The sequence below is a fragment of the Eleginops maclovinus genome, chromosome 18 (assembly GCF_036324505.1).
Source record: "Eleginops maclovinus isolate JMC-PN-2008 ecotype Puerto Natales chromosome 18, JC_Emac_rtc_rv5, whole genome shotgun sequence".
Lineage (NCBI taxonomy): Eukaryota > Metazoa > Chordata > Actinopteri > Perciformes > Eleginopidae > Eleginops > Eleginops maclovinus.
The window spans coordinates 19,768,614-19,790,299 of NC_086366.1; the positions used below are offsets into that span (position 1 = coordinate 19,768,614).

The following is a 21,686-nucleotide window of genomic DNA, read 5'->3' on the forward strand; positions in this document are numbered from 1 at the left end:
TGACGCACGGTGTTGCTACAGTCAGCTGGGCAGATGGGGGCTTGAGTGCCCCCTACAGTCTTTAATGAGAAGATGCACTCAATAAGGTATAGATAATAAATCAACCCTCTCTCCCTCAATTTCATTTTGCTTTATTGGCATGAATCTGTGTTGCCAACGCAAAGAAAAAAAAAAGAAAAGAAAAAAAAAGCAAAAGGAAATAAGAAACAATAAATGGAAAACTGATAATAATAATCAATGTCACACTGACATACTGTACACACCATATGTAGACACACGCTACACACTTTGTGTACCTTTTCCTTGAATATTCATTATTCAAATAGAATCCAAATACAGAGGGCTATAGTCAGCACCACAATGGAAATACTTCCTGTAAAATGGCATTTTATTTTTCTATTTTATGTATAAAATACTATTTTCTCATCTCGGTCTCAAACATGTGCATATGTGTAATATATATAAGCTTGAATGTCTAAGTACAATTGGATAGACCAGTTTAAAAAGCTGTAACCTACTATGAAGTCAGTTTTAACTTTTTTCAAGCATGCAATTATAATTTGGTTTTACAGAAACTGGGCCAGGTCAGACACTCATGCATTGCATGTTAAATGGACTGTAAAAAACATGGGATTAAGATTCAGAACAAACAAAAGCACAAGCCTGAACTTGCATCTGTAGAAATGTCTCCCCTTATTTTTTTGCTTGTTGAGTTTCTGGGTGTTGTGGTGGTTATGGCTTAAATGTCATTAGGCCTGCCTTTGTAGGGTATAATAACTGTAAACATCATGGGAACAGATTTTACAGAAAACCTGGAGCAGTTTTCTGAGTGGTCACTTTTTGCGCTCGCTCACAGATGCAAAACATTTTTTTCTAAATTAAATTGATGATAAGAAAGGTAGAGACGAGGGGTGGGGTGGTTGCTTCTACTATACACATTTTGGTGTTACTTAAATATCATGACTGACAAGTCCAGATGAAGGGTCAGTGTTTTCCTCTCTCTGTTTTCATCACCTTATACCCACTGGTTTAGAAATGCCACAAGAGTCCCTCCTCAAATAACCAGTTCTTTTGTCCTTTTTTTTTACTAGAGAATCTTTCTGCACACAGCTCCTCAAAAGGCCTCCCTCTGCTGCTGCAGGCATCTCACCAAAGCGGAGCATATATCTCTCTTTGTGTCTGTTCCTAGTATTCTGTGTAAGATGATGCATGACTCTATATGGCAGCACAATCACATGACTGTTTACATCTCCTTGTAGAAACGCTCAAGAATGTATGCATTTATAACACGAGAAACCTGCAGTTAAAACCACAAAAATGTCATCACTGATGGGATAGGGACTCTTTAAATTAGCTATTGGGCTTCCTCCACCTTTCGGAGCAAGTCTCAGCAGGTTGACTGAAGGGCAAAACCAGACATGCCGGGGAAGGAGGGGCAACTGAACTCACATCAATAATCCCTAGAGCTTTTTCCCTCTAGTTGTTGGCAATAGAGATGGAAACACATTTAATTAATAACCTTTTGATTGCAGTAGCCAGCAACTAATATCTAACAAAAATATGATCTGCAGGCATTTCTCTCATTCAAGGACGCTATTTAATGAAATAAGACCTTAAGCAAGAGTTCAGGGTAGTGCCAGCTTGAACAGAAGGCCTCTGGCTCACCTTGTTTATCCAGTAGGTTGAGTCTACTTCACAAGATATAATCGTCCTTTCTACAGCCATCAAAGAAAGACAAACACACCTTCAGCACTGCGACACTTCTCCCTATAAACCGTTTCCGGTCCCCAGTGCTATTTATGGACTGCCTCGTTCATCACTGATGAAATACTAACACTGCTGAACACACTGCACCCAACAAGCTTTATTTCATTCGCTCTCAGGCACAGAATAGTTCACAGAAAGTTATAGTTTGAATATATAAAATAAATACAGAATGCAATAGCTTTGAAAATAATCTAAATATCTAATCAAGTACAAGGTCTATTTGGAAGACAACTATAGCCATGTGTCAGTTATAGGAAGGGATTTCTTTTGATTTGTGAAGGAAAATCAATTGGAAGCTACAATCATTTTCAAAGGCACCTCGAATTCTTTGCTTATAGTATGCTGTTCAACACAATGTCTTTATACAAATGATTTTTCAATGGAAGATGGAAAAATAAAAGTCTAAATGCATCTCTCTAACTTAAAAGTTCAGTTTAGCCTTATTTCTCTGATACAGTCCTTTGCATTCCTTAAATTCTGAACACTCAAGCAGGCATACATGCATTGAGTTTTTTTTTAGTTCAGACTTAACTTATTGAACAGAGCAATAACGAGTCTGGTTATGCAGAATGACAGTGTATAATGCACTGTAGGGAGGGAAGACCACTGTGTATCACACATGCTGTCAGTCAGAGTTTCTTCTGGTTTGGAGAGCGGTTGTTTGCTGAGGATGAGCGATTCTTGTGATGGGTCGTGACTCTCCCTTCCCTCGTCTGAAAACAGTGGAAAAAGGTTAGCAAAAAAACATGTTGGACAAAGTAGTTTTAGTTGTTAAGTAGTTCAAACTCACAGAGGGAGCATCAAGAAGTACGAGGCCATGCGTGCAAGCATTACCCCCAATTTGCTCCCGCACACCTACACACAGAAACAGACAGAGGCTGTTATAGCAGATGCACAATACTGCATCTGCTATAACACAAACAGCCCTTTTGAAGTGCTCACAGTACAGCTGGTGGTTGAGTCTGTCCAGAGAGAGGAGGATTTTTTGCTCCTCCAGAGAAATGTTGTTCAGTCCCTGCTGTCGGCTGCGAGGCTGCACTGTGCCAGGCCTCTGTGTTTGGGTTGTTTCCATGGCAGCCACAAGATCTGTTTCTGCCAGAAGTTGTCCAGCATGTGCCAGGTGTAACTGGGCTGCACTCAACAAACCTGAGAGAAGAGTCGAAGTCACACTGCAGGCACGAAATCACACCTATTTCCTTTTTTTTATGCATTTATGGGAAAAGTGCAGCTCTAGTGTTGTCTTTCTAGATCTCTGGTGTTCCTTTTGTACCCAAAAAATGATTGAAAATGGGCCCAGATTTTTAACTTCACTTAACTATTTGGCACATTTGGAAACTTTGGGTTCTTTTTGGTTATACATGCAGGAGAAATTCATATTAACACAGATTTTTGTAACACTGCTGATTATAGAAATTATAAAGTGAGATTGAACTCTCATCAACAAAGTACCTTCATCTGCAAAGGCCAGGTTATTAGTAAAGGAAAACGGTCCAACAGGCTCTGTGGTCCCCTTCATTGGCTGCAACAAAAAAAACAAACACATATAAACCTCAGATTAATCTTCACTATATTTATATAGCGTATATTACACAGTAAGCCTTTAAGGTGATATGAAAAAAATCAAAAACAGGTAGAGCAAGTTGTAAACAAAAACATTATGCATCAACGCTTATTATTTGCAAAATGCTGACGACTCAAGTCTATCCAGAAAGACTCGTCTGGAGGAGCATAAATCGTGGCGCTTTTACCAACAGCAACGGACAACATGAAAGGGACTGCAGGAGTGATTTAACAAGTTCAAACACACCCTTTTACTGATCTTTAGCAATTATTCTCTCCCTTCCTCCCAACAGGGCAGCTGCATGCATGTACCTGAGGAAGCCTTCTGTTCCCTGAGCCAGGAGGCGCTCGGCTTGGCTCCACGCAGGGCTTCCTCACAGCTCGCCCGCTGTCTGCCGCCTGTTTTCGGAGCATGTTCTTTTCTGAAAGTAGACGTATTTGCTTAATATCAGAAAACATAAATACGTCAACATAAATGATGTTGATTAGTATGTTGTGAGCCCAGGCTGGGGGGTACTCTAAAGAGGATATAGTTTTCATCTTTAGCCTACAGTAAATAAGATGAGCCGAACCCTAATATCTATGCAACAACAGTTTATGGGATTGGCAATCGGTGGTTTCACTAAATATTTACACAATAATGTTTTGGATGAAGTCTTGGATGGTGAAAATACACCACTTAACTGTAATGCAGCCGTTAAAACCAGGAAATGCAAGTTATGCTATTTTACGATCATAAGTCTGATTGGTATATTGCACAGAAGTAATTTTCCACTTGTGCAATATTAATAACAAGGTGCAATATTAACTTGCAAATGACACCTTTCTTTTGCACTATTACAGTACTGCTCGTCTATGTACAGTTTTTTACATTCATTATTTGAGCATCTATGTGTCTAGTATTTGCTTAATCGGCTCTTTTAACTGCACTGTTAGTGTTCAGAAGTATTATTATAAGAGTTACTTTTATTATTATGCTGCTGTGTTTATTGTATGTTTGTAACACTGGCACAACAATCTCCTTCGGGATAAATAAAGTCCTATCCTATCCTATCCTATCTTATAAAGTTTTTGTTTATATTCTGCGGCTCAATCTGGGTCTGTTCAACCGCACTGTTTAACTGTGCCACGGAAAAAATTAAGAGACCACTTCAGCATTATCAGTTTCTCTGGTTTTATTATTTATAGATATGTCTTTGAGTTAAATGATTTTTATTTTATTTTATTGTATTCTCTAAACCATTGACAATTTCTCTCTGTATTGGAATTGAACAGACACTGGACTGGCTGCCATACATGTAGAGATACAGATTTAAGAAACATTTGGAGTGGTCTCTTCATTTGTTCCGGAGCTGTATATCTAAAGGCTCAAATAAGGTTAGCATGTTAGAAAATAAGTACATCTCTAAAATCGTTGACTGGGAAAATCTGTCTTGAATCCAATATTTGATTCCGGGAGTAGACAAGGTAAGAAAGAAGCCCCGCGGCTCTGATAGTGACGGGTCAGATTGGCACTGACTGGAGGCAGACAAGAGGCCATTGTGAGGCAAGAAGCTTTTAGGGTTGACTAATTTCACTTTTCCGGTATTAGTGGCTTCCTTTTCTCAGGAAAAGTAAGCAGGACTTTACCAACATTAATAGCAAAACATGAGAAGACGCAAATAAAACAGTATGTCTGTTACTAAAAGGATCATTTTCATAAATTGTAGCACATTGGGAGTGGTAAAGCAGGCATGGCCGATGATGCATCGATGAGAAATTCTAGTGAAAGAGGATCTCTTGGGAATCTTAAACACATTGAAATCAATCCTCTGCATTCATGAGGAGGTTGGTTTCAAACTGTACATTTTACATTTATATTCTATTCCTTACACACTTAATGTATATACAGCCGCGGAAGTAATTGAGACAACTTCAGCATTTAAAAAAAAAATGGTATTCTATAAACTACTGACAGTATTTCTCTGTGTTGGAATTCAACAGACACTGGACTGGCTGACATACATGTAGAGATAAAGATTTAAGAAACATGTGGAGAGGTCTTCTAATTTTTTCCGGAGCTGTATAATATCCTGCTTTATATTTTGTGTAAATGTACAATGCCTCGTCTTTTTATGCTGATGCAACGCTAAACTATCCTAAATTTGCGATCAATAAAGTACTTTTTATCTTATCTTATAAGCAGACAGATTCAATTAATCACTGGGGTTTTTTGTTCTGTGTTAAAGTTGAGGGAGCCTGCATGTTAATAAACGACACATCTCTGTAGACACACACACCGAGCCTGAGCTGCTCGCGGGGCTGCCAGCCAAAATACACATTACCTTCCTTGGTGGCTAAGGCGCTGCGGACACCGTGCCAGAGCTGAGAGATCTCCTCATCTGTGGGAGTGCAATCTAAACACAGGCCTTTCTCATTGTACACCATCCCTCTCCTCCTGCTGCAGCCCTGCGCCTCGTGGGAGTTCATCGGGCCCTTCGTGTTGCCCTTTGAGACGGGGTAGGTTAACGAGGGTGTGTACGCAACAGAGCTTTCTGCTCTAATAACACCATGTGTGTAAGGGGGGGAAAAGCCTTCCGGGTAGTCCTGGTGCAGGGCCTGCTCCACAGCTTGTTTACAGTTGACACCAGCATGATCCGTGCCATAAGGAGTCTTAGCGATGCACGGCGACTTCTCCTCCACTGACTCCATCCTCGGAGGTGGGCGGGGCATCATGATCTTCCCTTGGGTTTTGGCAATCTGACTCACCTCGGTGGCAGATTGAGGTCGTATGACGGTGCCCTTTCTGGCCCGTGAGGAAACAGGACCCGCTCCGGCTCTGGAGGAGCGCTCTCTCCGAGGGACCCTGGGGCCATCGGTCCTAGTGCTGCTCCGCGGCGCCTTGACCTCCTCCGCTCGGTCCTGGGACAAGCTGACTTGAACCCCAACATCTGCCCACGCTTGTTTTGTAAAGTGATAACCAGTGGAGGCTGCAGGGGTCATCCCGGGTCCAGGTCTGGAAGCCCCTGAGACCGCGGTGAGGCTTGGCCGGTGGTCCTCGGAGTTGTTGTTTGACGGACGGAGATTTGATTTGCCTTTCATCTGTTTCATTATGTGCTGCTCTTTGTCCTCTGTTTCCACATTGACCTCATCAAACCAACGGAGCTTCTTTTTCACGCCGTTGTTGCCCTCGTCATGTTTAGTTTTTGACCGGCTCAATTCTACACTATCTCTGATCGCCAGAGCTACTTGTTTTGTAAACATCAAATGTCCGGAGCCACACGCTGCATCTCCCGACATGTACTTAGACTGCTTCTTAAGGATTCCTTTAATGAATCTGACCTCACAAACTGACCGAGACGTCCTCACTGAAACAGGACATTTCTTTACTTCCACTTCAGGGCATTTAAGGCATTTAGTCTCTGACTTAATGTTGGACAAGCATTGCTGAGATGCTGCTTTCATGAGCTTCTGAGTCTTGGGCTCTTGGTTTAAAACCTTATTGAGGTTGTTTATGGAAGCACTACACTCTTTCTGGGAAGACAGATTTTGGCTTTCTTTTCCTGTTTGCTGAAGAGTCTCTTCTTGCGAGGCATCTTGTGTTGTGCTATCGTTCAAGTAAATATTGGGCTTCGGGAGAGCCCCGGACAAAGAGTCTTTGCTATTACCACTTTTGGCGGGCACGATCATTTCTGTAGCTGATGGAGGCTTGAAGTGTCTGTCATCATGGACTTCCTTCTGCCTGAGATCCAACAAAGCCTCTTGTTTAGGACAGGAAGGATCAAGTGGCGTGTTGCTGGGAGCATCTCTCTTTGAGAGGATGATGTCACTGGGACCGTTTACAGAGGAGTTAAAGCGCTCTGGGTCGGCACTAATCATTTCACAAAGAGTTAATAAGTTACAGTTGTGCAGAGCAGGCTCTGTTTTCGATGTTCGTTCATCAGATGTGAACCCCCAAGAAGATCTAGAAAAGTGCATCTTATTATCCGGCGCTCCGGAGTCAGCATCTTGTTTTTTCTTAGGTTGATGGATTTTTTTTGGAATATCAATAAGATGCATTGTTGCTGAGAATGAAGCAAGGTCAGAATTTGGTAACAGATGCTTTGGTTTGTTTTGGTCTGGATGGGGCTTCTCTGATTCAAGGAAGAATGGCGGATACTTTGTGCTGTGGTTGGGGTCTTCATTCTCCAAACTGTCCTTACTGGAAATGCTTTCAGAATTACAGCTATCAGAGAGCTGGCTGTCCTGGAATATAGAAGCAAAAGAGAGGTAAACATGAAATGATTTACATTTCACAATCTAGTGAAAGCTGTTTGTGTTTCAACGTTAGAGTTAATGTAAATTTAAGTAGCATTGACAAGGCTAAGACACACCTTTGTATCCAATGATCTCATTTTTAATAATCTCACAGATTTGGCAGGTTTACTTTCTTTCAGGTGTTGTTTTACAAAGAGGATAAACACTTTAGTAAATCCTATTTTTGTCTTTTATATTCCTCCAATGTCTGTGCAAATAAACGGATTGTTCACTTACACCTAAACTGTGCCACATCAAAAGCGAAAAGCGATTGAAAGTGAATTTGTTGGGCTGTGGTTACTGTTTATACACATTAGACAAATAAAAAAAACTACTTTAACATTTCAACAGAGGGTGCTGAAGCCAGCTGTGGTGGTCATGGTGCAGAAAAGGGAGACTACTGCCCCCTAGGGGTCTTATTGTGAGATAGAAAAGGTAGCCCATGTTAGTCAATCAAATACTATTGTCAATAATAAACAAGCATACACTGCAGTGTGGTTATAGAAAGGTTTATGTCACAGAGAACTACTTCGGAATGTTCAGCCCCTTGAGATACAATACTAATGGATTGTGTTACAGACAAATCAGCATCTTACAACAAAAATAACAAACAAAAAAATGTTGGTAATAACAATTGGATTATCTTATAACCAAGGCTGACTTCTTTGGGAAAATGCTGGCCAGGATGTATGTGTTTCTAACATACCTGAGGACTGTGATCTTGCTGCTTCTCCGGCGACTTCTCAGTCTGTGGGCTGTTTTTGAAGCAAGTCATGCTCTGCTCCTGAAGCAGTTTGGTGTAGGCCTCCACAGCAGAGAGGCCTTGGCGGTGGGAGGATTTAAACACTGCGGGGGGCTTAGGGGAGGGAGAGCAGCTTCTTTAAGAGAAACGCAACAACATTAATACATAATGTTGCAGCCATAAAAACAAACTACAACACAAGTACATTACAAGTAAAAGTTTGCCAGAGTTTCACAGTATGAGGTTTAAATCCAGCAGCAGTGTCTGGGCTTTTTAGCATGAAATGAGATTGATATAATTATTAATCTAAGTGTTTTACCTGCTAATGTTAGAGTTGCTGGACAGGAAAGAGGACTGCCGGGTGTATGAACTCAACGCCCCTTGGATTTCATTGAGTGCATCTTCAATATGTGGGACATTTCTTCTGAAAGCTTGAGCATCACAAAAAGGGAAACATAAAAACAAACACGCATTAAGGCTGGGATCCCTCTATTCTAAGATATTTTTGGAAGACACATCACTAACATGGTCTGCGTCTCTGTGAGGGAGGTAAATGGGCTCGTTGAAAGCGCTCAGTTGCGTCCTGCACTCGCTGTCTGCGTTGCCTCAGGATGTTCTCTATCAGCCGTTGCTCCTGCGCGTCCCGCTGCTTCCGCCTCTCCTCCAGAGCCCTGAGCCATGTCAAAGGGCGGAGCATGAAGCCGAGGCACATTTTAAAGTTATTAAATGAGAACTGGCCAAAGTTTTGGACACAGAAACCTGAGTCCGTTCATGGAGATATGTTTTCGACAGAGTCATTAATAAATTAAAGCTATCACTCACTACTGGGTTTACAGAGCAAGACAATCAAAAACATCAACAGGGTCGACTGAGTCAGTATTTTGTTTTTCTTTCACTAGGTAAAATTGTTTGGAGGTCAAAGTGTACATTTTAAGAGAGCCTAAAAAAAAAAGCTTTCAGTTGACATATTAAATGTTCTATAAAAGCAAACATACTCTTCTTCATTATGCTTTATTTATTATCTAATACCTTTGTTTAACACATCTTATCAGTACTTTAAAATTTAAAGTTCTACATTACGAACAATATGGAATTCCATCTGATACTAATAAGGCATAATTGTGTGCCGTAAAGATGTGTTACATTAGTCTTCATAATTTAAATATGAAAAACTCTACGGTATTACTTTCTATTAACACTGGGATGAAAGCGGGCCAGCAAATATTGGCTTTAAAATGGAGCCGTCAGAATATCACATGTTAACTATATATAGATTATTGTTGCCAAAATAATGAATGGTAATGATTTTATACTATAGAACATTTTAATAAATAAACAAATGTTACTATCTGTTGTATTCATCCTTAACTTTGTCTAGTGTGTATGTCTATTTTGGAAAAATGAATTACACCTAACATATGAGTGCTGAGAGGTGAAGAGTGAGTCTGAAACCATAACCGTGCAAAAGAACAATTAGACTAATGGACAGGGAAAGGCAACAAGGTGAACTGATGAACAAAAATCCACAAGGCCAGAGATTGTATCGAAGCAATATGGTATTATTTTGGTCCCCAGCATCAGCATGCTATAGTTGTTTAATGACAATATATCATATTTAATACTATATTTATCCAAAAGTCTGTAGTTGATCCGAGCATACTTGAATAGTTTTTTTTAAAGTTAAACCATAAACAAGTTCATTTTTTTTTTTAAAGGGATAGTTTGTCCAGACAGATTCACACGTCCCTTCTTGAAATTAAACACATATATAATATGTAGGTCATTTTGTTGTGTCTGTGTTAAGCTCTTTGACTGCACTGTATGTTAAGTAATTATGATCACCTGAACATTACACAATTAATCCGACCTCCACCTACATCTCTCCTTGCATTAACCCACTATTTCCAGCTCCTAGTTTAAAAACAGCAACACTCACTTTTAGCCTCTGCTATGGAAACACAAATTTAGAAAGTTATTAATATCTTTAAGGGATTTTAGCCTCACAAGAGGCTCAGCTTAGCAGCTTTAGCTGTCACAGGGGGGACACTGCAGTCACCCACAGTTACCCGCCGTGCCCACAGATCTATTTCCAGGTCTAGACTGCCTGTCAACAACATCCATCCTGCAAAGGTGCTAAGCTCAGGACCGAACCATAAGCTGTCCAGGGGGTGCAGACCAGGCCACTCCAGAAAAAAAAGAAGAAGTGTCTGGGCAGCAGAATGCATACACAAGTTTCACCTGAGAGGACATCAAATAAAAACAAAAATGCATAGTTATTATACATAACACTTACCTTCTTCGTCGGTTGGTTTCTGTGGAGAACTTGCGAGATCTGGTTCTGCATAACTTTTGCTCCTCAACCAAAAGTCGTCTCTCATCTGCGAGGCCTCCATCAGTTCCCAACCTCGAATTTCTGGAAGTGAGAAGCTAAGGAGGGATGCTTAAAATATCAGAGTGTATGTGTTACCTGAATGTAACCTTCTGCTTGAGAGAATTAGCCTAGCTGACAGTTTAATACAATATTAAACTTTTTAATCCACTACATTTATTTAGTTGGTTTACATTTTTAATACAACATTACATATCAAATAAATGGTGATGTATTATACCCAACCTATATAGTACAAAATAAAGCCTAATCTTTTTTCTGCTGCAACATAGAAGTCACACATTCATTCATCATTGTATAATTCTATATGGACCTACATTACTCTTACATGAACTATTCTGCATGTTGTTTACTTTTGGTTCTCCATATTCATGTTATACTTGTTAACACTAAGTAAAGTGACATTTTGAATGCAGGACTTACACTTTAAAACGTGTTCAAGTGAGGCTATTGCTATTTTTGCTTAGCTTCTTCACATTTACACAGGTGTAACCAAGTTAGACAAGTAAAACACATCTCTGTAATAACTCTACATGGTAAATAACGCAATGTTTAAAGGATACGAGTGGTAGAAGAAGTTACCCTGAACAACTTGCATCCTCCGAGGCTGCTGCTGCTTGTTGACTGACGCCTGGCAGACATGCAGGTTAGCTCCCTGCAAAGCTGCTAGCTGCTAACTTGGCTTGTTGGGTCTTGTTTAGCTAACTTCAGCGGTACGGTTCAAACTCCTTCAACCATTTTCAGGGCGAAGACAAATATGCAAAGGATATGTTCGACCCCACATCGCACTAACTTTTCGTGAATGATCGATTATGAAAACTCAGAATGAATTTGGCTTAGCTGTCACTTTTCTAGCGTCTGTCTGTGTGTACAGTCCCTCCATGATAGCAACCGAGGACGCAGTTCCTTGACAACGACGAGAGTGGAGTATATTTACCCGCCATGGCCAGCAGAGGGCTTCTGGTTGCATTCAGGTACACCTGGAAGTATCGTACAGCACGTACCTACAACAGCAATAACGAGAACAGAGCTAAATAATAGACGAATACAAACAAATGATTAAAGAGTGTTTTTTTTAGAGCTAAAGTAGGCTACATTATTGGAACATCCCATCATTGTTTTCAGTTTCAGCTTTTTTTGTGTTTAACCAATGTGATAAATGTTAATTGGTCTCTGTCCTCTTCTATTTAGGCTAGATCGATATTAAAATCTAATAAGGTGTAAGACAGTGAAAATAAACATATAAAGCGTAAATATAGGACTATAATGAAATCAAATCTGAACGTTTTACAGCCATTTTTCCTATTTTCTAGCTACATGCTTATTTAGGAAATTTCACCGATGTATATTTGTTTTGCATAGCACTATCTGCTTGAGGAAAATGCCTATAAGGATGTGTTGTTTTTACATTTTATAGCACAACGAATTAGAGGATTTAGGAAAGCTTTTTTCCAGATTGTTTATGCTGACCTATAGACATGGGCCTCTGCTATAAAATAATCCAATGTCAGAGGGACCAACACCATAGAGTATTATGAGAGATCTCGCCTGCAGCCGGTACACTGACAACTATCCTCAGTGTCAATTCCTGACTGCCCATTAGGTCAGTGGATTTCTGCTGTGCCAAAATCCTCTATTAGTTTGACAAAGTGCTTTAATATCTTGGTTTAGGGGGCTTACCAGAAACATTTAGGGGAAATTAAGGAAATTAAACAGTTTATATAATCTTCAGCACATGTCCCACGTTTGCTAATATCCTGTATTAGAAAGAACAAACAGTGAAGCTAGAAAACCGCCCACTGGGCGTGCAGAGGCAGCACCGTCAGCAGAAAGACCCAAGGTGGGACGCAGTCAGTCAGTCGGAAAGACCCAAGGTGGGACGCAGTCAGACAGTCGGACAGGTGGTCAAGAGGCAGACATGAGCCGGGGATACAAGAGCAGATGGGCGCTTTTGGTCGTAGCTTCGGGTCGTAACGTCTTGATGAATTGAAACTGAATGCATTTGGCGCATACATCTCCTGTGAGGTGAGTAAATCATCCTGTTTAGAGTTTTGTGTGTGACGCATATAACATGCACACTTACATTTCGTGCTCTTTTTTTTCTCTCCAAAAATCAATTGAGACTTGTCGGTGTTTGTTTAGGCTTCTAAGGTAAAGCTTCAGGCCCATGATATTCCTATAAGGACAAACAGTGTGAGCCTACTGAGTGATCTCATCCTGCAGTGTCTCATTCTTTAAATCTCCTAATGTGCATGTCCTTGTCAGTGATGTCCTCTGTCTTCACTGCATGAGGGAGTAGACATGACAGGACATATTTTTTTTTTCAGTTTCTACAAATGTTTAGTGTTGCTTTCATATGCAAAACACAAATCTCAGCAAGCGATGCAGAATAATCTCATATATTTTAAATTCTATCACTAAAGTGTACTTCTTCCATGTTGTTTATACTCAATGGTTTTCCTTCTCCCTTATCACCCAGTTGTCATGATGAGAAAGAGCAGCAGCAAAAATAAGCAAGGCATTCTCAGAAACTCAGGCAGGTAAATGCACATTTAACAGCTATTTATACCATTTTAAAAGATAAAAAAAACTGAAGCAAATGTGTTCTTTTGAAATATCATGTCAATCAATGTTCATTTTGATTTCTGCACCTTCTCTGGCTGAACAGCTTGACACCACTTTATTTTATTCCGCCTCAGCTGATAGAGTTGCAAAAGATAAGTAATTTGTCTGTATAACAACCTATTCTGTATAAATGGCATGCACTTATCAAATTGCTGACTTATGTAAGATCTTTTTAGCAGTAATTATAATTGAATGAAGGGAAGTTGTCTTCATCTATCATCATCTATGCCAAACCAATTAGCTTTGGAGATAATCACATTATTCAAATGCATTTACTGAATGTAAAGTACATTTACTCATTTGACAAAGACACAGAATACAATTAGTGTAAGTGATGGTCACTTTAATAATGTGGTGTGGTTATATTGCAATGAATGAAGTAAACATCATACATTGAATGTATGAATAAAAGTGTATCACTGACGATCAAACGCTTGGTGATATTATTGTATAATATTCCAGAAATGCAAAATTGATTTGATAAATTCTCCGGCAGAGGGTGAGTAAAGGGGCAGTGCGAGGCCATGAGATGAAGGAGAGCAGATGATGGATCTGTGGGTGGTGTCACACGTGTAGTGTGAGTTATAGCTCAGCAGAGACCTGCTGTCCATGCATCCATTTAGTTCAGTGCTGTCTCATTCCCAAGGACCTTTTTGGTAATATAGATGGACCTTAAGTGTATTTACAAAAAACAACAGAGTCATTAAATGATGTGCTTGCTTAAAATAAAAAATAAAAAATCTTACATATCAAAAATGTATGTGGTTTTTATTAAGGGGGGCTATTTGAGTATTTTAGGCAAACATTAATGAATGTACACATTTCTGAGTTTGTTTACCTGTGTTTAGGAGGAGCAATGATCAGGGAGCCATGATGATGCGGCATGTCGTGCCCAAACCCCGGAGGCAGGTTTTACGGGGGGCTGGTTACCTGTATCGTGCTGAATCCTCCTTCTGCCTTTCCATGGCAGAGGAGCTTTTCTTAGATGCTGCAGAATATGGAAACATTCCTGAAGTAAGGCGGATGTTAGAGGAGCAGCAGGACCTCAACATCAACTGTGTTAACTACATGGGCCAAAATGCATTGCAGCTGGCAGTTGCCAATGAGCATTTTGAAGTAACTAAGCTCTTGCTGAGGAGGAAAGACCTGGCTAGAATTGGAGATGCTCTGCTGTTAGCCATCAGTAAAGGCTACATCCGTATAGTGGAGGCTTTACTGAGCCATGAGGCCTTCGCAGATGGGCAGAGGCTGACTAACAGTCCCAGCCAGGTGGACACACATGATGACTTCTTCGCCTATGACGAGGATGGCACACGTTTCTCTCACGACATCACCCCCATCATACTGGCTTCCCAGTGCCACGAGTATGAAATTGTGCATATACTTCTTATGAAGGGGGCCCATGTAGAACGGCCACATGACTACTTCTGCCAGTGCAGTACCTGCAGCGAGCATCAGAGACACGACCCATTCAGACATTCACAATCCCGCATCAATGCATATAAATGTCTGGCCAGTCCTGCTTATCTGTCCCTTTCCAATGAAGACCCGGTGATGGCGGCATTGGAGATGAGCAATGAGCTTGAAGTTCTATCCAATATTGAGAAAGAGTTCAAGGTAAATAATTTATAAAGTCACAGGGAGAATAGCTGCATGTTGGTTAAAATATTTCATGCTGCAGTGAGGATGGGATTTTAAGTTTTACAGTTGGATTTTATGCTATAAATGTTTCCTCCGTCCGTTATAGAATGATTACAAGAAGCTATCCATGCAGTGTAAAGACTTTGTGGTGGGACTGCTGGATTTGTGTCGTAACACAGAGGAAGTAAAGGCCATCTTAAACGGGGACACCGAATCCAGTCAAAGCCCAGAGACCTTGGGCCGACAAAACCTTATCAGGTTAAAACTTGCAATAAAATATGAAGTTAAAAAGGTAAGAATGTTCAGGATTGCAACTGATGCACATGTTTTTAATTGAATCTTGTTCAGTTTTTTGGACTCAAGTGTCCCCAAATAATCCTTCCCTTTTACTCTCCCCCTCCCCCTCCCCCCTCCCCCTCCATCTCTCTCTCTCTCTCTCTCTCTCTCTCTCTCGCTCTCTCTCTCTCTCGCTCTCTCTCTCTCTCTCTCACACACAAACACACATACCACCAACGGGGCAGTTTGTGGCGCATCCAAACTGCCAACAGCAACTCCTTTCTATCTGGTACGAGAACTTGTCCGGACTACGTCAGCAGACCACTGCAGTTAAAATCCTACTTGTTCTTGGTGTAGCATTTGGATTGCCAATCCTGTCTTTTTTGTACTGGATAGCACCATCAAGTAAGGTTAGTTTTTAAAAAAAGTCACATTTTGTCTCAATTTTAAAAGTTCTCATTCTGCAATCATTGTTTTACATAACTGTAATATTGCTCAATGTCTGTTTTCTGTTACAATAGGCCAATGTTGCTAACGTATTAGCCACAGACACATTATATGTTTTGAGAGTGGCATTATTATTGCAGTTTAAACACTGCGCTTTGAATGATATCAGCCAATAAATGGCCGTTATCAGTGGTTATCAGCATCCTATTCATCGGTTAGAACGGCCCGCTAGACCTATGAGTAGGTTCAGAATGCCATTATACTCAATTCAACCTAATGCAACTAAAAGTGAAACTCAACAAAAATACGACCAAAGATTTTGGACATACACCCTCTAGCCTACTCGTGGGTGCAGTTTCCCCCTTTTGAAATATTAGAGTGTTATTGAAAACAACTGATAACATTTGAAAAGGGTCTCTTTAACATATTTTAATTAGTTTAATTTTAACTGATAACTGGTTCAGTTGCTGGTGGTTAGTTTGTGTTTCAACATACATGCTGGCTTTTGCTTTACAGACAGTGTGGTGTTTTGTTCTTTATTTATCCTGATTGGGTTTATATTCTGCTAGAGGATGTACACTTGAAATTCAATTGAGACATCCCAAAATAATACCAACCTTTTTTGCTGTTTTCCATTCCCTGACTTGTGTCAGTTAGGGAAACTCATGCGTGGACCTTTCCTGAAGTTTGTGGCCCATGCAGCTTCCTTTATGATATTTCTTTGCCTACTGATCCTGAACGCAGCAGACCGCTTTGGGGGAACAGCGCTTCTGCCTAACATGACCACCCACGATCACCCCTCTCAACTGTTTCGTATGAAGACCACCCCCTTCACCTGGATGGAGATTCTCATCATATCCTGGGTCATAGGTCATTCATGTTTAAAATCATAAAATCAGAGGCCAAATTGTTTTCAGTTACATTAGGATATATTTTTGATTGTGTATTTATTCATCTTTCATTGTTCTTACACAACCTACAATTACACCACTCTGTGGTGCATGCAGGTCATTGATGCTTCATTTCATTAAAGGGTTATAAATCCCCAAACATCTAAAATGCTGATATAGATCATTATGTATTTTAACCAGATGGTCTACATGAATTATTCTGGTAACGACTTTCCAAAGGCACAAGGCAAGGTGACTCTTTCACTTGTCTCTGCAGACAAGACTTTGGAGCCTTATCACACACCTTATAACAGCATACAGCATCACTAAATCCTTAGTGGTTTATCTGTCAATTCATTATATCATTTATTTATGATCAAATCATATAATGTTTTTCATTTGAGAGAGAAACAGTGCGTTTTCATTTTTTCCCCTTTCTCTTACAGGAAAGATCTGGGAAGAATGTAAAGGCATTTGGTCGCAGGACATCAGGGAATACATCTCAGAGCCCTGGAACCTTCTTGACTTTAGTATCTTGGCCATTTTTATGACCTCTTTCATTGCCAGACTTATGGCGTTCTGGCATGCATATTCTGCCCAGTGTTATGTTGACAAGCACTACACTGACCTGTCCAACATGACCTTGCCATTTGAGATACAGTATTTCCAGCTGGGTAAGTGTGAAGCAAATCATTTCTGTAAAATAAGTAGACAACAAATGGTTTTCATATACATGTCCAACAAACCTATAAATTGGAGGGTTAGGGTTAGGAATAGGGTTCTGCAGAAAGTTGGTATATTTGAATTCAACACCCCGAAAAAATGCACCCCTCCGTCAATGATCCTTTAGAATGTTAACATGTGCAAGTTACATTTTCAGCACACACACAGCATGGGCTATGAGGAGATATTTACTGAATTTGACATAAAGTGTATTGGATGAATCAAAGGACAGTTTGTTAAAAACATATTTTTCCCTGTTTAATAACTTAAGATTTTTTTTATTGTGAGTTGTAAAGTTTTGCAGAAAGCTGTAAAGATGTTGGACGTCTAATATACAGTAAAGGCATTGGATAGCACTTGTATTGCTTCAACACGTAATGTCTCTTTCCAGAAATCATGACCAGGTTACTATATAATTCACAGAATTTGTTGTGAGCAGTTTCACGTGGGAGCTGTTTTCTTTCTACTTACCTACACCCGCCAACGAGTGAGCAAAAGCCTATTGTCCATGAGTAGACACACATTTCCCCTTGCACAATGATGCAGTTGTTAGTGAATAGTTCCTACTTGAAACTGTTCCCAAAAACGTCTGGGGATTATATCTTGAGGTAATTATTTCTTAAAAGAAACATTGCTGTTGAGTTTTCAAATTTAGTTTCAAATGAATTTTTCTGTTGCTTTAAACATCACAAGCCAAGTACCATCTAGTACAATTATAGGAGAGAAGGCAGACTTCTCTACGGCCAATTTCTCCAGCACCAACACAATCTAGATTTATAAATAGCACTACAGGAAATATTTAATTAAAGAGAATTTACTGATTCACACTTACATTTTAGGTTGCATTTGTTCATATTAAATATGTATATATATATATATGTATTTAACTAAAGTGTCTGATAGGTGGATATCTAAAGTTTTTGTTTTCTCGACCAATTTTGAAACAGGACAGGGAAAATAATTAGATGTGTTAAGCATCATGACATTAATTTTGACTGCATGTTTTCAGTATCAACATACCTAGGCTAAACGTTAACCCAAAAATGAGATATACACAGTAACAGCAATCTAAATTAAGTGAAAGTTTATGGCCAAAAAATTGTCAATGTTTAGCTCAAATGTGTTTATTTTCAGCTCGAATCAACTGGATGCCCTCGGACCCACAGCTCATCTCTGAAGGCCTCTATGCAATTGCAGTTGTGCTGAGTTTCTCTCGCATTGCGTACATCCTGCCTGCCAATGAGAGCTTTGGGCCTTTACAGATCTCTCTAGGAAGAACAGTTAAAGACATTTTTAAGTTCATGGTGATTTTCATAACGGTTTTTGTGGCTTTCATGGTGGGAATGTTCAATCTGTACTCGTACTACCTCGGAGCCAAACACAATGATGCCTTCACAACGTGAGTATCAGTGATAGATAATAACCCACATTTCCTGAAAAAAAAAGCCTTGAACTTGCTGATATTTCACACCATTTGTGCCGGCATTAAATCTTTGTTGAATTGATATGATTGAAAAACATCCCGTTATACCAAACTTCCCGTTTGTCTTCTCTTCCAGGCTTGAAGAGAGTTTCAAAACGCTGTTTTGGGCTATCTTTGGCTTGTCAGAAGTGAAATCAGTGGTCATCAACATCGACCATAAGTTCATTGAGAATATTGGCTATGTTCTGTACGGGGTTTACAACATCATCATGGTGATTGTCCTGCTGAATATGCTCATTGCCATGTTCAACAGCTCCTTCCAAGAAATTGAGGTAAGTCCTAACCATCTATAAAATATCTAGTACACTATCAGTGGTGATATTGAGCATTGCTGTTGTAAGACAATTGTTTTTGGGCTCATTTATTTTTGTCAGACATGTCAATACATTTAAAAATGTACTAATTTGTGTCAGAGTTTGTGTTTTTTTGTATAAATAATGGTTACCATGGCTTCCATTAACCAGAAGAAATTAAACATTTAAACTGGCTCCAACCTCTTCTTCTCTGTTGGTGCAGGATGATTCTGATGTTGAGTGGAAGTTTGCCAGAGCTAAGCTGTGGTTCTCGTACTTTGAGCACGGCGGCACACTGTCTGTGCCCTTCAACCTCGTGCCAAGCCCCAAGTCTGTAATTTCCCTCTTGCTAGGGATAAGGGAATTTCTTTGGGATATACCTAAAGGCAAAATAAAAGGAAATTCAAATGATGAGATGGAGCTTAATAAGGTAAGGCAACAGGTGCTGGTATTAATAATACATCATGCAAGACAATGTCCAAATACATTTTATTGAATTTAAATGAATGGCTAGAGACATTTTAATGTGGGCTTTCCTGTAGTCTTTTATATAGGTGTTGGTGTATGTAAATGGTCTGCAAAGGCTGAAATCCCTGAAAGTTTCCCTCCAGACATACACTCCCCCCCCCGCCTCCATTGGACTCCTTTGTTTACTTCCACGACATAGTGACATCACAACCTAACACGTCTATTGGCTAGCTTTCCAACATATTATGTGATAGGCTAAGGGGCGGGACATCTCTAAATGGTTGACCAATCACAACCGAGCCACCGGCTTGGTAATCAGAGCAGACTGGGCTCTGGTTTCAGACAGAGGGTGAAAAGAGGTGCTGCAGCACAGGAAGTATGAGAAACATAAAGAGCTTTTTGAACATTACCGCATGCAGACATGTCACAGTAAAGGCACAATATACAAACAATGAAACCAGAAATGAGCATATGAGTGTCCCTTAAAAGTTGACCTATATTCTTTAAAACAGCTCTGCAGAGCCCTCTTGTGTCACATTTATAAATTGCTTGTTTAAAAACTTCTCTTAAAGGCAAGTTCCAAGTATTGACAGTGCTTCTTTTTTGTTTTTAATCTTAGTTGAGGCAACAGTCAGATCTGAGTGTGGCTGCATCGCTTTGTCCAACCCGTCACCAAGTAAAGCACTTTTTTCAAATATGCTCACTGAAACAAGTTGTCAGCTGTTCTTATTTTATTTTTAAGAAACAATCATTGCTCATTAAACTCAATTCTTAATTGCAGAGTATAATGAATCGCCTCGTCAAAAGATACATAGTTAAAGCACAGCGAGATAGAGAAAATGACGAAGTTAACGAAGGTGAGTTCTACAGGCTTTTTTTAATACATTTCTTTCCTTTACCTATTACCAAATTACAAAACATGTCCCACAGGTGAGCTGAAAGAAATCAAACAGGATATCTCCAGTCTCCGCTATGAGCTGCTGGAAAGGGCAAACCAAGACATGGAGACAGTGACAAAGCTTATCAGGCAACTGGGAGAAGTCATGCCTGTTCAGCAGAAAGAAGAGCAGAAGAATGAGATGTCTTTACTTTATTGAAATATGTAAAGACTGTGTTTACTGGCTGAAGTCTTCTCAATGTCAATGTTAAGTCTTCTAAATTAGGCATTCACTCTGGGTCAAAGAGGTCAAAGGGCTCTTAGACAGATTTTTGGACGTAAACAACAGACAGAAAAGGATATTCTGTACTTAAAGTATGAAGAAATCTATTTAATTTCCCCTTTTGTGTAAATTGAGCCTTTTGGGAGGAAACTCGCCAAATCTTCTTCGTCCCTGTCCTTTTATCCGTACAGTTAATCACACTGTGGCACTAATGTAACTTGTTTCTTCTTGCACAGGCTATTTTACACTATTATGCAATACTGACTGCTAACATATGATGGTGCTGCCTGTTACCAGCTGTAGCCAAGCTGCAACAAAAAAAGAAGCGTATGTTTGTGGCAGGGTTATAAGTCATATGTGAAAGCTTGATTATTATTATTGATAATAATACTGCTCTTTCCTCTGAGAATTACCGTTTTGGTTTTTTATCCCTGTAATGTAATCTTTAAATCAATAAGCAGGATGCTGATGTTTATTCTCTGGAAATGAACTTTAAGATGTTTTAATGTAGTGTTCATGAAATGTTGATCACTTAAGCATACTATTAAATAATTGAATTTGCATATATGTTGATTATCTTCAGCTAATTGGGTACGGAGAGTTGATGGGTTAATGAAAGTGTTGCAGCAGATGACATATTGTGGAGAACAGGCTGACCTGTGTCAGGTACACAAAGAGCTCACCTCCATCAGTCGGGTGAGCAAAATCTACCTCCAGATTTAAGCTACTGTAAAACATTTATGGCCTACCAAGAAAAAACTCAGTGGCGGACATGGCAGCCATTACAGCAAAACTGACAAAATAATAACAGTTTCATTTGTAAGAGCTTAAGAAAATGTGTTTACTCCGTGTGATAAAGTTGAAATTTGTTTTTTAAAAAGTTTCAAGATAAGGTTGAATAAGATTGATGGATGGTGGTTGTCATGATAAGCTTAACATCTACAGAT

The 21,686-nt window shown here is 39.7% G+C and overlaps 2 protein-coding genes across 7 annotated transcripts; one reads left to right on the forward strand and one right to left on the reverse strand.

Moving 5' to 3' along the window:
- Positions 1-1,411: 1,411 nt before the first annotated feature.
- Positions 1,412-11,600, reverse strand: cep126 (centrosomal protein 126). 2 transcript variants are annotated; one of them, XM_063906377.1, is made up of 11 exons: positions 11,297-11,600; positions 10,638-10,757; positions 8,870-9,015; positions 8,664-8,775; positions 8,309-8,480; positions 5,652-7,551; positions 3,640-3,749; positions 3,217-3,286; positions 2,715-2,913; positions 2,558-2,622; positions 1,412-2,480 (listed from the first exon to the last, which is right to left on the reverse strand). In XM_063906377.1, the coding sequence occupies exons 1-10, from the start codon at positions 11,329-11,331 to the stop codon at positions 2,598-2,600; spliced, it is 2,889 nt and encodes a 962-aa protein (XP_063762447.1). In that variant the 5' UTR covers positions 11,332-11,600; the 3' UTR covers positions 1,412-2,480; positions 2,558-2,597. The 2 variants fall into 2 exon arrangements, with proteins under 2 accessions (XP_063762447.1, XP_063762446.1); XM_063906376.1 differs by having other exon boundaries at positions 2,710-2,913.
- Positions 11,601-12,561: 961 nt separating this feature from the next.
- Positions 12,562-21,302, forward strand: trpc6b (transient receptor potential cation channel, subfamily C, member 6b). Of its 5 annotated transcripts, XM_063907971.1 has the most exons (14): positions 12,592-12,758; positions 13,213-13,273; positions 13,402-13,935; positions 14,207-14,975; positions 15,106-15,291; positions 15,521-15,685; positions 16,376-16,592; positions 17,059-17,286; positions 18,470-18,734; positions 18,895-19,090; positions 19,335-19,541; positions 20,199-20,255; positions 20,361-20,436; positions 20,510-21,302. In XM_063907971.1, the coding sequence occupies exons 4-14, from the start codon at positions 14,229-14,231 to the stop codon at positions 20,674-20,676; spliced, it is 2,511 nt and encodes an 836-aa protein (XP_063764041.1). In that variant the 5' UTR covers positions 12,592-12,758; positions 13,213-13,273; positions 13,402-13,935; positions 14,207-14,228; the 3' UTR covers positions 20,677-21,302. The 5 variants fall into 5 exon arrangements, with proteins under 5 accessions (XP_063764039.1, XP_063764043.1, XP_063764040.1 ...); XM_063907969.1 differs by lacking the exon at positions 13,402-13,935 and having other exon boundaries at positions 12,562-12,758; XM_063907973.1 differs by lacking the exon at positions 13,402-13,935 and having other exon boundaries at positions 12,562-12,758; positions 15,521-15,680; positions 16,470-16,592.
- Positions 21,303-21,686: the final 384 nt, after the last annotated feature.